The sequence below is a fragment of the Vulpes lagopus genome, chromosome 6 (genome assembly GCF_018345385.1).
Source record: "Vulpes lagopus strain Blue_001 chromosome 6, ASM1834538v1, whole genome shotgun sequence".
In the NCBI taxonomy this organism is placed as follows: Eukaryota; Metazoa; Chordata; class Mammalia; order Carnivora; family Canidae; genus Vulpes; species Vulpes lagopus.
Genome location: NC_054829.1, coordinates 110,432,823 through 110,445,922, shown reverse-complemented (window position 1 = coordinate 110,445,922; position 13,100 = coordinate 110,432,823). Strand labels below are relative to the sequence as shown.

The 13,100-nt window shown below is 34.2% G+C and overlaps 1 protein-coding gene across 2 annotated transcripts in view; it reads left to right on the top strand.

Annotated features, from left to right (window-relative positions):
* The window catches only part of LOC121492389 (bifunctional heparan sulfate N-deacetylase/N-sulfotransferase 4), a 253,474-nt gene that overhangs the window by 151,678 nt on the left and 88,696 nt on the right, over positions 1–13,100 (top strand). For both annotated transcript variants that reach the window (XM_041757611.1, XM_041757610.1), the window contains exon 5: positions 604–732. In XM_041757611.1, the coding sequence (XP_041613545.1) occupies positions 604–732 (129 nt within the window). The remainder of the gene's footprint in view (positions 1–603; positions 733–13,100) is intronic.

The following is a 13,100-nucleotide window of genomic DNA, read 5'->3' as shown; positions in this document are numbered from 1 at the left end:
CAGTTTATTATTCAAAGTCAACTTTTGGAATAAAATTACTTATTTACTTTCTCTGTTGAGACTTCAAATTTATAATAGAATTAACCACAGAATATGCCAGAGGCAGTCATTATATGGCTTGACTACTACTGTGATTAAAATTTAAAATCAGAGTGTAGTAAAAATAAAATTTAGAAAAGATGAAAGTGGATTGTTTTGTATCTTAGAACCTAAGTACCATGTAAGATTGACTTCAGAAGCAAGGAGAATAATATTCTAATACCATGAAATATGTAACTTTGGGAAATCTCTATATTTGAATTAAATTAATCTGAAGAAGGCTTTTATTTTTTGCCAGTCCTTTAATGTAACCCAGTTGATGGGTAAGATTTATACCATTTTGTGATAATGCTTAGCCTATATGTCCTATAGCATTGATTTGGCAACTCCCTTAATATTTACATAATTACATCAACAGCAAGTCATGATTACAGTAAGATTTGGGCTTTAGCAACCAAGGAAACTCCAATACGAATTGAAAATTTGCAGACTCCAAAGTCATGAGACAGCAGGAGACCTCTTAATTAAGTAATACAGTGTGGTCCTTTTCCCCCTTTTCCTCAGGTCCTCCCTCGACAGACCTGCGGGTTATTCACCCACACTATTTTCTACAAAGAATATCCGGGAGGACCTCAAGAATTGGATAAAAGTATCAGAGGAGGTGAACTTTTCCTTACAATCCTTCTAAACCCAGTATGTATTCTATTCATGCTTTTTATAACATGAGAATTTTCAAATACGTGTTTATTTTTGTTTCTATTGCCAAACCTTCACAAGAATAGTTGGTAAATACTAGTCCTACTGGAAAGAAATTAGACTACATCTCCAAGTTACTCACATTTGATTTTTAATTTTTATGATCTTCAGTTAAGAAAGATTTGTTAAAAAGCATCTTTTGAATTTAACTAAATGTAATATAATATCTCAGTGCTGACTTCTATTCTTGAATTGTAGTAAAGACATAATATGCAGCTCTCTAGCCCCAAATTAATATTCACAATGTTATCAGTGAATGCATATTTTGTCCCTAAGTTGAGTTTGCTTCTGGCTCAACATATGAGTAGGCATACAATTCAGTCTCTAAAAATGATTACAATGTAAAATTGCATTGAAAATATGTAACTAGGTATTATCTTTGTTTAAAGGGTCATCTGAGGTCTATTTTAAAAATCTCCACTAATTCTATTTGGAATCAAAATAGAGAATTTGGCCCCTTTTTCTTTAATTGTGTCCTTTTATCTTTCAAATTTTTGCAATTGCATTTCCTTTTCTGTGTATAAAAGTATATCAAGGTGGGGATATATAATAATTAGATACTGTTGAAATTATTTCAGCTTTCTGATTTTTTTCTCCCATTAATGTTCCATTTCTAAGGTCAGACAAAAACAACCCCTCTTTACATCTTAGTACATACAAAAAATATGAAGTAGTGGGTAATATGCTGTCCCCACCTTATTTAATGTAACAAACTTTCATACTCAGAGAAAAAGATTCATGCATTAAAAAAAAAAAGAAACAACAGCTCAGTTGTGTATGGTGAAGGTACGTTTAAAATGAATTATTTAGATAATTTTTCTATAGTATTTTAAATTCCTGAAGAAATTAAATAAAAACTTACTCCGTGCAAAAATGAAAACTTGCAAATTGGATTGAAGGAGTAGGGAAGTGGGGGTTTAAATGCTTTGTATGAATAAATATGAATAATCAAAAAACCTTTCACTCAAATGGCATAGTTATTGAAAACAAAACAAAATTTTAAAAAGGTCTGTTGTGCTGCGGTGGCACTATACTGGCAAACAGCTTGGATGCTCTATGATCTTTTGCAGGAAACCATTTCTCAGAGCTTGCTTGCACTTCTGTAAACAAATTAGTTAACTAGACAGTCTTCAATGGGACTCAAAGATATTTTTTATGGACATAAATCTGAGTCATTCCAATGTTTTGTGTATAATTCAAACTCATTGACATTTAAAAGATATCAGGATTTTCTAACAAGTATTATTTTGGAAATTGAGGTGTGCATGTGAATGTTAATGAATGAAAATGTGGAAAACCTTTCTGTTTACCCCTTTCCTCACTAATTGAAAACTTGATCTCCACAAATGCAAGGGTCATTTCTTCATACCTTTTTCATTTCAGGGCTAAACTCTTGTCCCCAACCTGCACCAACCATTTCCTAAGGGGAAGTGGGTAAGCATGAGAGCACTGATGATTGCCTCCCCTAAAAAGGTGATCTTAGGCCTGATTGCTATTTCTGTAAATGATCTGACTGCCTGTCTCATTGTCATTAAAGAGATGGATCTAAAACTTGTTTTTAAATTTTGAATTCAGTACCATTCTTCTCATAAAGCATCATTTGAAGATGTATAGTTGGTTCTTTAAATAAAAGACTAGTTGGCATCTAATATTTCTACCTTTAGCACTTGTGAATTCACAAAACAACACTAGTGTAAATCTTGTTTAAAAACATTAACAGTGTCACACAGATCAATTTTAATTATGAGTGGAATGTTAACAGTGGGAAAGGGAAGTTTCAGAAGGCTTCTTGTGTCCATTCACAACTGTGCTTGCTTTATCATTGTGAATTGATGGTGAACTCAAAATACGATACATGAGTAAAGGAGAGTAACCTGGATAGACAGCAGAAAGAGCAATGCTAGAGATGGTCAATGGTGTGGATGATATAGGACATTGTAAAATATGGTAATATGAAGCCTGCATCTGGCAAAGAATGGTCCACAAGATGTGAAATTAAGGAACAATGTTGGTTAAAACATGGACAGTGTACACCCATAAGCAGCTAAGGAGATATTTCTCCTTGGATCTCTAGGGATACAGGTGGCAGGCAGCATATGGTAGTACCCATCAAAATGGGGCTTAATTCCAGACCTGTGTAGGCAGAAGCTACAAGATGTATTAGTCAGGGTTATCTGGAGAAACAGAACCAGTATGGGATGGAAGGGAGATAGACTTATTATAAAGAATTCACTTATGGGATTATGTAGGTTGGTGAGCCTCAGGATCTGCAGTCAACAAGCTGCAGACCCAAAAGAACCAATTGTCTAGTTCCAGTACAAGTCCTAATGGTTTACCTTAGGCCTGATAATCAGGAGAGCTGATGGTGTAGTTCCAGTCCAAAGGCTGGCAATATCAAGATCCAGCCAATGTTTCAAACCAAATCTGAAGGCAAGAAAACAAACAAACAATGTTCTAGCTCAAAGACTATCAATCAGGAGTTCCCTGTTACTCACAGGATGATGAGCCTTTTTGTTCTTTTCAGCCTTCAACCTATTGGATGAGGTCCATGCACATTAGGGAGAGCAATCTGCTTTATTCAGTCGACCAATTCAATTGTTAATCTCATCCAAAACACCCTCATAGACACACCCAAAATAATATTTGAGCAAATATCTGGTCACTCTGAAGCCCAGTCAAGCTGACACATTAACTACCACACCCAAATGAGATACTTAATGTGAATGAAATAAAATGGGCCACACTGAGAGAGGGGAGGAAGTGATGAATAAAGAATCTTGGAATGTAAGCTTAGGATTCTTTTGTGCATGTGTCCTATTATGAATAGAGAGTCACCTTAGGTGATGAGCTATCATCAATACACTCATCTGGAGAAAAGAAATAGCCAGGATGCTTAATTACAGTTTCAGATTAGATGGTTCCAGCGAGTCTATTAAGGAGTGAAGTTATAGGAATGGAGTGAGGAAAGAAGAAAACAAAGAGGAAATATCATACTGACACCCAGCCCTTCCCTTTGGTCTATTCTTTTTCTCTAGCTGTCACTTAATTATTTATCAGAGTAAAAAATATCTCTACTACTCTTTCACCAAAATGATGTTCAAGACAACCTCTGAAAGTTTTTTGATATGAAGGTTTGCTATTGATATGAGCTAATTAATATGCTAACTCTAAGAATACTTATATTCTAACAGAGTCAGTTCCCAAAGGAGAGGTCTAGGATTGCATTATTTTAGATATCAAAGTCCCTTGTGACAATAAGTATTTAGTAGGAAGCATTCAACATCCATGAAATCATTTGGAGATGACCACTTCTTCTATTTACTGTTCCAACTGAACATTACAATGTGAAAAAGTGATTTTCATGAGGACTTAAAAGTAGGATAAACAATCATTAGGGTTAGCATCAACTAAAGATTAAAGGCCAATCTAGCTTTAATTTGTTTTTTCATTGATGATCTATACTTTCACACCACAGAAATACTATAATTATCGTATATTATGACATCTTTATTTTATGTTAATTTTCTCCAAGGATTTGTTAAATAGTGTATAGATTTCTGTTCATAGCACTGGGGTTTTTGTATGTTGATGGATGGATGAATAAGGATATAGATAACATGACAGAAAGCTAGCAGTGGTACTAAATACTCCAGATAATATTAATGTCTAGTCTTTCTTATCACATTGGAATGATAGATCAACTCTAGCAAGATGAAATTAACAGGAAATAATGAAAACCCCCAAAATTATTTTCAAAGAAAATAGTCATATAATTCCAGCATCATATAAGAATAAATATTATATAACAGCAGATTAAATCTCCCAGCAAATTGTATGGGATGCATCATGACATATTAAGTTCCTTGTCATTGAAGTTACCCAAACAGAAATGTAGGAATATGGAATCTATTACTTTAATATCTCTTTTGATTTTAATAATCTGTGATTCTATTCTTACCCAACCAGACATGGGTGTATCTCTTTCACTGTAAAACATTAAAAAATATACAGTAAGTTTAATTTTAAATATTACCAACCAGCATTATAAATGTGGTTATACTCTGTGATCATAAAGTCAGAGGAAAAGAAGAAAGAGTAACTTATCAACATGTATACAAATGCAAGAATGAGACAAAAATGGGAAGTAATTCAGTGGTGGATGTATTAAGGGAAATGTATTGAGAAGAAAAAAAAATTCTTATCATTAGTATACTGAAAGAAATATTACTGCCAGATTTAGCAGAACTGTTTTGAATATGTGGGTAGTGTCCGGATCCTTCATAGGATTCATGTAAACATCCTATGAAGCTAATAACAGCTGGAAAAAGTATATGAGGGAATGTCCTGTAATCTTCCTCTCTAGAGTACTTTAAAATAGAATCAACAACTATAGAGTTCTTTCTTATTACCTTGGGAGTTCATCGGCCTAAAGGAAGGCGACTGGATTAAATAACCTTAAAAAGTTCCATGTATTTTTTTTTCTGGTTTCCAAAACTCTGCTCTGCAGTCAAAAAGGCACAAACCTTTCTTCAGAAACAGATCCATAAATACGCAGTACAAACTGGTGTCGCCAATAGGTAGGGAAGGTAGGTGAGGATAAAGTGGGTGAAGAGGAATGGAAGGCATAGGCTTCCAGTTATGGAAATAATAATGGGGTGGGAAGGCACAGCATAGGGAATATAGTCAATGGTGTTATAATAGCATTGTATGGTGACAGGTGGTAGCTCTACTTGTGGTGAGTATAGCATAAAATATAGGCTTGTCTAATCACTATGTGTCTATTTGAAACTAATGTAACATCGTGTGTTAACTACACATTAAGTTTTTAATAATTGATATCATATCACAAAAGGGGGAGGTAGGGAACATGAATCATACCAAGATCAGGGAAATTTTGTTGTCTAGCTTCCAACTTAGGGATTCACATTATTTTGTATTGTCCCCTCTAGAAAAGACCTGTATCATTTCTGTACTCAGGTGTCTCTGATAGTTTTTCTTTATGTGTTTTCAACATTTTTTTTATTGTGACTCTAGCTGACACCCTGCTTCTATGCACATTTTAAAATTTGTCACTGTTTTCTGGGGTGCCTGGATAACTCAGTCCAAGGAAGCATGCAGCTCGTGGTCTTGAGGTCATGGGTTTGAGCCCCATGTTGTGTGTAGAGATTACTAAAGTAAACTATTAAAAAATTAAATTAAATAAGTCATTATTTTCTCATCAACCATAAAACAGAAAATATAAATTAGAATATATTTTCACATCTTGACTTGCATATGACCTCCTATTACTGAGGTATTAGATCTTTTGATTCAGCAAACTACAAAGAATAAGGTTTCTTGATTTTCTTGAATACCAACTTGTTTTGCCCAAATGAATCTAACAATTGAAAATTAAATGATATGAGGGCCATTTGAACGGCATTTCAAAAGGATAGCCAGGCATCTATCCACTTAACATTCGGATAACTTCCTCCTATCTTTCTTAGATTCTATCATGACCTCATCACATATTGATATTTTCCTGCACTGCTCCACACTTGTCAAATACTAACATGTATTTCCCTGGTGCCGAATCCTTCCTGTATTTCAATATAATCTTTGTTCAGACAGGAAGAAATATAATTTAATCATGTATGAGGTGAAACAGCTTATACCAGGTAACCCACCATCATTCAAGTCGAGACACTACCCTATAAAATATGCAGCAACTGACAATAATAAAGGAAGTCTGGAGTCTTATCAGATGGTGTCACCAGTAACTATAAAAGCTTGAAATGAGTATGTTCTACCGGATTTATTTTTTTTAACTCATTTTAATTCTGTGCTACACGAAGAACAATATGAAAATAGAAATTTTCTAAGTTTCTTAACAGATATGCTTAAAAAGATGTTCTGATTCTAGAATGTTTTAAAATGAGAGTACTGAAGCCAGGAAATCTATGTTTTCCAAAAGTTTGAAGCAGTGTCTAGACTTACTAACCTTTGCCTGTATTTTGGCCAGTTGCAAATTCAGATGAAGAAAAAATATGTGCCTGAAAGAGTGGTGTACTTGAAATTGACAGTAGAGTATAATGGAACTGCAATGATATACCTCTCCATGTGCTGTCTGCTGAACTCTCATACACTGAGGCTGCTTAATGAGCTTCCCTTCTTCGTGTATATCAATCTCCAAGTTTGTGGTATCTAATAGCAGGTGCAGTACATTTTGGATTAGTGCTGGCTCTTAAGACAAAGTAGAGAAAAGACAGCTGTAAGGTATAGGAAAACATCAACATGAATAGCCTGAACCAAACTTTAAGTTCCTTTAGTGCTGAAATAATACAGAATCAGATATGTAAGATAAATTCACAGAAACATATGTTATGTGCAGCACAATATAAAATCCAAGAAACATCCCAAGCCTATTTTAGAGCAGATTATAAAGAATTACTGATTACTGATATTAAGACATCCAAGTATTCTTTGATGATCTTGATTCTGATTTCCTATAAATGCCATGCTTTATAGAAAATCGTAACAATCAAATAATATTCCATGTAAAACAAATCAGTTACATAGTCTGTCAAAATATGCTTCTCTACAAAATAATATATTAATATTTCTAACTCAGGGTCGCAGGATATTTTTACATGTGTTCTAGCACTGTTTATTTAAAAAATAAATAAATAAATTGACTTCTAACTGCTCTACTATGGTGAAATATGCCTCTTATCTGGGCAGGGATTTTGAAGCAATTAGTGTTACTGGTTGCTGTGGGGCACGGAGCCTGGAAGAACAGCCACCAACTGTGAGAAGAATGGACCCCCGTAGAGTATATAGATTGTGGAAAATTCTATTTCCACTCACTGAAAGATCTACAGTCACCTTTTTTTTTCCTTTATCTGTTTTTTTTTTTTCCTTAAAGATTTGCAGGACTAACCTTTACAAAAGGACATAAATCACCATTTCTGAAGTGATTCACACTCACAGCAGGGACTTTGTAAAATCTGGAGTCAGCTAAGATCCGTGGCCTCACTATGTATGATATTATTCTTTCTATTCACACCGAAAATCAGGATCAGAGTTAGTACAAGGATCTAGAGAATGTGAAGAAATTTTGCTCTTTTCTCATTTAGGGGAGTAGTGCAGCTTTTGTTTAATTTTCCATAGTAGGATTTACATAGAAATTTGACAGAATATTTTTGTCTCTTAAACCTGAACTCTCTCTTTTCATCAAATAAAAGGAAGATTGCTATTATTGTGCAGACATGCTTCTTTCTAATGCAATGGTTGCTACAGATCCTGATGGAATACAATTTACATTCATATATATTTCTAGACCATGAGCAAATCCATAAAATTGCATTGGTTTTTTTCAATTTTGTTTCCCTAGAAAAATAAATGAAAACAGCAATATTTTATTGAGGAAGTCTATTTCATCTAGTGTAACTGGATAATTTAGTTTTCCCAAAGCATGTTATGAAAGGTGGTGGAACAGCTCTTTAGCATAAATAAATTTTCAACAGAAAAAAATGCAACCTCTGATTTATGCAGATGTTAGTCAATAGATAAACCTTTCTTCCCCTCTCTTTATTTTGAAGCTTGTAATATGTAAGTATTAGATGCATAATGCTCTTGACATTCAGGGATAGTTGGGAAGCAAAAACCAGTGAATTCGTGGTGATAAGAAAGAAAAGTAAAACCTCTCTGCATCACTGTTTATATGCCTTAGTGGGTTGGTGGGATAGTAGGAAGGTAAGTGGGTTTTGTAGAACTTCACAAAATTAAAATTGAAAATGTGTGCTATTTTTTGGTTTGTGAGTTTTCACCCCATTCTTGATTTTATCATCTCTTCCACAAATTATATAACACCTTCAATATATCTTGTTTCTTTTTCTTCATATTTATTTTTTTTCTAATTTTGTAGTACAGTGAAGCAGGAAGACCATTTGTATCACTTTACTTTATTTCACTTTGTTTACTCCTACTTCACTTTCCCCTGACTACTCCAAGGAGTCAGATAATGTGAAAATAAAAATATGAGCTCTTTCCCAAAACATATTGGTGTTTTCATATTTTTTTTATTTCTGGTGACCAAATTATTTAGTCTCAATTTTCCATTAGCATCTATATGCTGAAATAATAAGGAGTATTTATGTAAATACTTAACTTGCTGGTTTCCATTGAGGAATTAAAACGAAAAAATCTAATTTCCATCCCTACTCTTATCAGCAGATGGCCGAAAAGGTTCTATCATTAAAGTTAGCTTGAGTTGATATTTATTTGTCAATTTTTTATTTGAGGTTGACCTAATCTTAAATGTAACAATTCCTGATAAAAATGATTGGAAATCTGGCACTTAATTTATAATGAATTGTTACAATGCCGACTGTTCTTTAGAGGGCAACTGCTATTTGTATCTCAATCATTTCATTTCTTCTTTTATTCCATTCTTTTAAAGAGACCATCCTGAGGACACTATCAAATAGTTCTAATGTGTGAATATTCATACATGTGCATAACTCAGTCAAGAAATGCTTGGGAATGCTGTCCAGAGGAATTGATATTTGAGTGAGCTGAACAATAGTAGGGATTCATCAGACAAATAAGGTAGCATGGTGGGGCTGTGGAGTGGGAGTTTGCAGTAGGAGGTTTCCAGTCTGAGAGAAGAGACATAGAAAGTTATAGAGGGTAAAATAACCATGGCAAGTTTGGGAACTGTAAATGTTCGGGTTTTGCAGGAGTACAAAATGAAGATAAAGTTTTAAGAGTAGGTGAGAATAAGATCATAAAAAATTCGTATGACATGTCGACAGTTTGAATGTTATTATTCTGTTGTAGGAAGAGAAGGAATTTAAGCAAGAGAGTGACAGGATCAATTATTAATTGTTATTTGTAATTTTAGCTGACATTTCAGGGTCTATCCTATATAGAAAACATTAGTATATACTCCTTCTTATGCCGACAGCACTTTTCTATTCCTAGTATTTATTCCAGCCTCCACCTTACTATTTAATCCCTCAGATTTCACTTCTACTTTCTCTTCCCCACCTGGGCTCTCACAGGTTTAGGACACGACTCAACTGCTATATATACACATGGAGCCACATGCACAAGAGTGCTTTCAGTGGTATCTTTATGTTTTATAATACCTTCCTTACCCATGCTATGTGCACCCGCAGGCATGAAGTGTTGGCTTAACAGGTATTTGTTGAATAAACTCATAAGTGAAAATTATAGGATCATAACTGCATGTATGATATACCACATGCTGTTTCACACAAATTGTTAGAGCTGCGTCAGAAGAAAGGGGAAAGGAAGGGAGAATGAAAGATTAGAAAGGAAAGCAAAGAAGGGGAGAGTTGATAAGGAAAGGAAAGGAAAAAAGGGAAGGGAAGGGAAAGGGAAGGAGTCAAGGATGGAAAGAAGAAAAAATGGAAACCCATTCCTTTCTCTTTCATCAGATGGGCCGCAGGAATGTAACTTATCTAGTAACTGAAATTCAAAGGATCTTGTTTTAGTGTATTATTTGTATTAATTATAAGAAAAAGTCATATAATATTCCTAATGCTTCAGAATTTCTCTGTTTGTAAAATGGGGAGAATAATGTTAGTCCCCTTACTGTTTTACACAGATAATATGAAATGTGATAAAAAGTAAGTGCTTTGGTTTTTTCAGAGAAAATGTAAATAATTTGGATAGAATTCTTACTTGAAAAAGTAGAAATATATATCATTTTTATTATCAAATGATATTTGAGGTGTGTTAGCAGCCCATAAACTCTGGGTTTATTTGCAGTTTGAATTTTGCTTGATTGTTTCTCCCTGCTGAAACACATAAATCATGGGATAAAGACATTCTCTTTTTACCAAGGCTTTTAGTTTATTATATGTTTTGCTTCTGAAAACATTCTTGGTTGTGTTACTTTATTGTGCTTTCTGAGCTATTTTTAAATGATAACATTTCTATCATTATTCTTTCTTCCAGTAAAACAAATTGACCCATCAAATGCAACACTTGCTTGGCCAGGCAAGACTGTTTTTTTAATTCGTTTTTGGTTCCTACCAAAGTACCTCAGATGTTTTTGTCAAAAGTTTCTGGTTTTGTGGTTAGTGTTGTTGATTTTAAGGTCTATTATTATTATTATTATTATTATTATTATTATTAACAATAGAGAGGTTTTCTGGAAATACTGGGTCCATACATTTTTAAAACTTTATAGTGAACATTGTTGTGGAAATCTTGCTCAAATGAGGAATAAATAGAATTATAGCAATCTCTGTGTTTAGTACATAAAAATTAATTATATGAAAAATGGAAGACCTTCCCAATTGTTTCATAATTATAGATGATTTAGATGAACAAATTGAACTCAATAGAAATAAGAAAACCCAATCCCACAGATTAAATAGAAAACTCCAGACTAGATTTCATTACTTATCACAAAGGGAAAGGGTACTCTTCATGTCTACAATCATTGATCCTACAGATCTGTCTCCATTGAACTTCACATCTAACAGAACAGTGAGAGTTCAATGACCTCTGTGAAGACATTAACTAAAACTAGAGAAGGAACAAAGAGATTTAGAAGTAAAGAAAAGGTCGTGTTCTTGTAAACGGCAAGTTCACAACTGCCAACATCCTTTAGAACTATGTGAAAATTACTAACTTAAACAATGTAAAAGATTCCAAGCATGAAGTGTTTCCCTGATTTATAATTGTCACTTTTACCACAATTTAAGGTATCCAATAATAGCATTCAAGGTACAAAGTGTAAGTAGCGGAATTTTACTCCTTCTTGAAGCTGTTATTATATCCACTTAAATTCTCTTTCACACACAGGTACACATTCAAATCAAATGTGAATAAAAGATGTGACTTGAAAATTGCCATCCTCCTGAAATTTCCTTTCAGAAGTCCATTCTGTAGTTCACTTAAACAACTTGCTCAAGCAATCAAATCTATATAGGCAGAGCTTTCTACATGGACTGAGATGTTACGCTCATAAACATAGAGTTTAGGAATTATGAGCTATTTAGAGAAATAAAAAAGAAACTTAAACATATCACATTGCCCCAAATTGGAAGTAGCTTTTATCCTATATTTTGCCAAATGCTTCTTTAAAAGTATATGCTATAGCATATAATGACTCTTGAATCTTTAGTGATTCAGATTTTTATTTATTTATTTTTATTGGAGTTCAATTTGCCAAGATATAGAATAACACCCAGTGCTCATCAGATTTTGAAAAAGAAATCCATCTATAAGCAAGCACAGACATAGTGACTTACAGTGCAAGGAGCCATTGGCTGAACTATGATGGTTTGGGAAATGACTTTCTGGTGAGCAAGCAAACTCCCAGTTAAATCAGGCACATTACTTTTATGACATGTTCCCATGGTAGGCCCTATTATATATCTGTTGAATGAATAAGTCCATCAGTAAGTATTGTCAACACTGCCTCCAAAATATACTCCAATTAGTGCTTATTTTCTTTCCATCTCCACGATGAGCCTACAAAGACAGTGGCTCCATTATCTCTCTCCCAGACAGCTGCTACCATTCCAGCCACCCAGACTCCATTATTCCAAGAGCAGTCAGGATGATATTATTAAATGCAAAATAAAGCATGTCATGGCCATTCTTAAAGCCCTCCAATGGCATCTCATTTAATCTTAGAATAAAACTCCAACTCTGGGCCATAACCTGGCCATCTTCTCTGCAGTAATCAAGTTCCACTCTGCCCTTTACTTACTACACTCCAACCATACTATCCTTATTTCTTTACAGTCTAAATATGCCGAGATTGTTTGCCCCTCAGGACTTTTGTGTTTCTGGCACTTTGTTTCAAAATACCGTGGCTTTCAGAAATTTCTAAGCCTAATTTCTTCTGCCATTCATATCTCAGGTCAAACGTCATTTCCTCAGAGAGTGGTTGCCTGCCCTTTACTCAGTACCTGTCTATCACTTACATGTCTTAGTTTTTCATAGTAGATGCTAAGCTATCCTGTTGATTTATGTGTTCACCATCTGTCTCTTTCCCCCAATTCTATTTCCTGTCCTTACATAACCAAGGATCCACTCCATATTAGCTCCATGAGTCCAGCAACATTTATGTTGCAATGGAGGATGGAGAGTGCAGGGAGGATATAAGTGGTATAGAGATCACTAAACCACTGTATATTCCTGGATAGATGTCATTATGAGCTGTAGAAGTGATCTTTAGCCCAAGATTTACAATGTTAATGTGCAATTGAAAGCAATTCTGTATATTTGATCACTGTCCGCTTGTTTGTTTTGACACACACAGATGACTTTGTAATTTG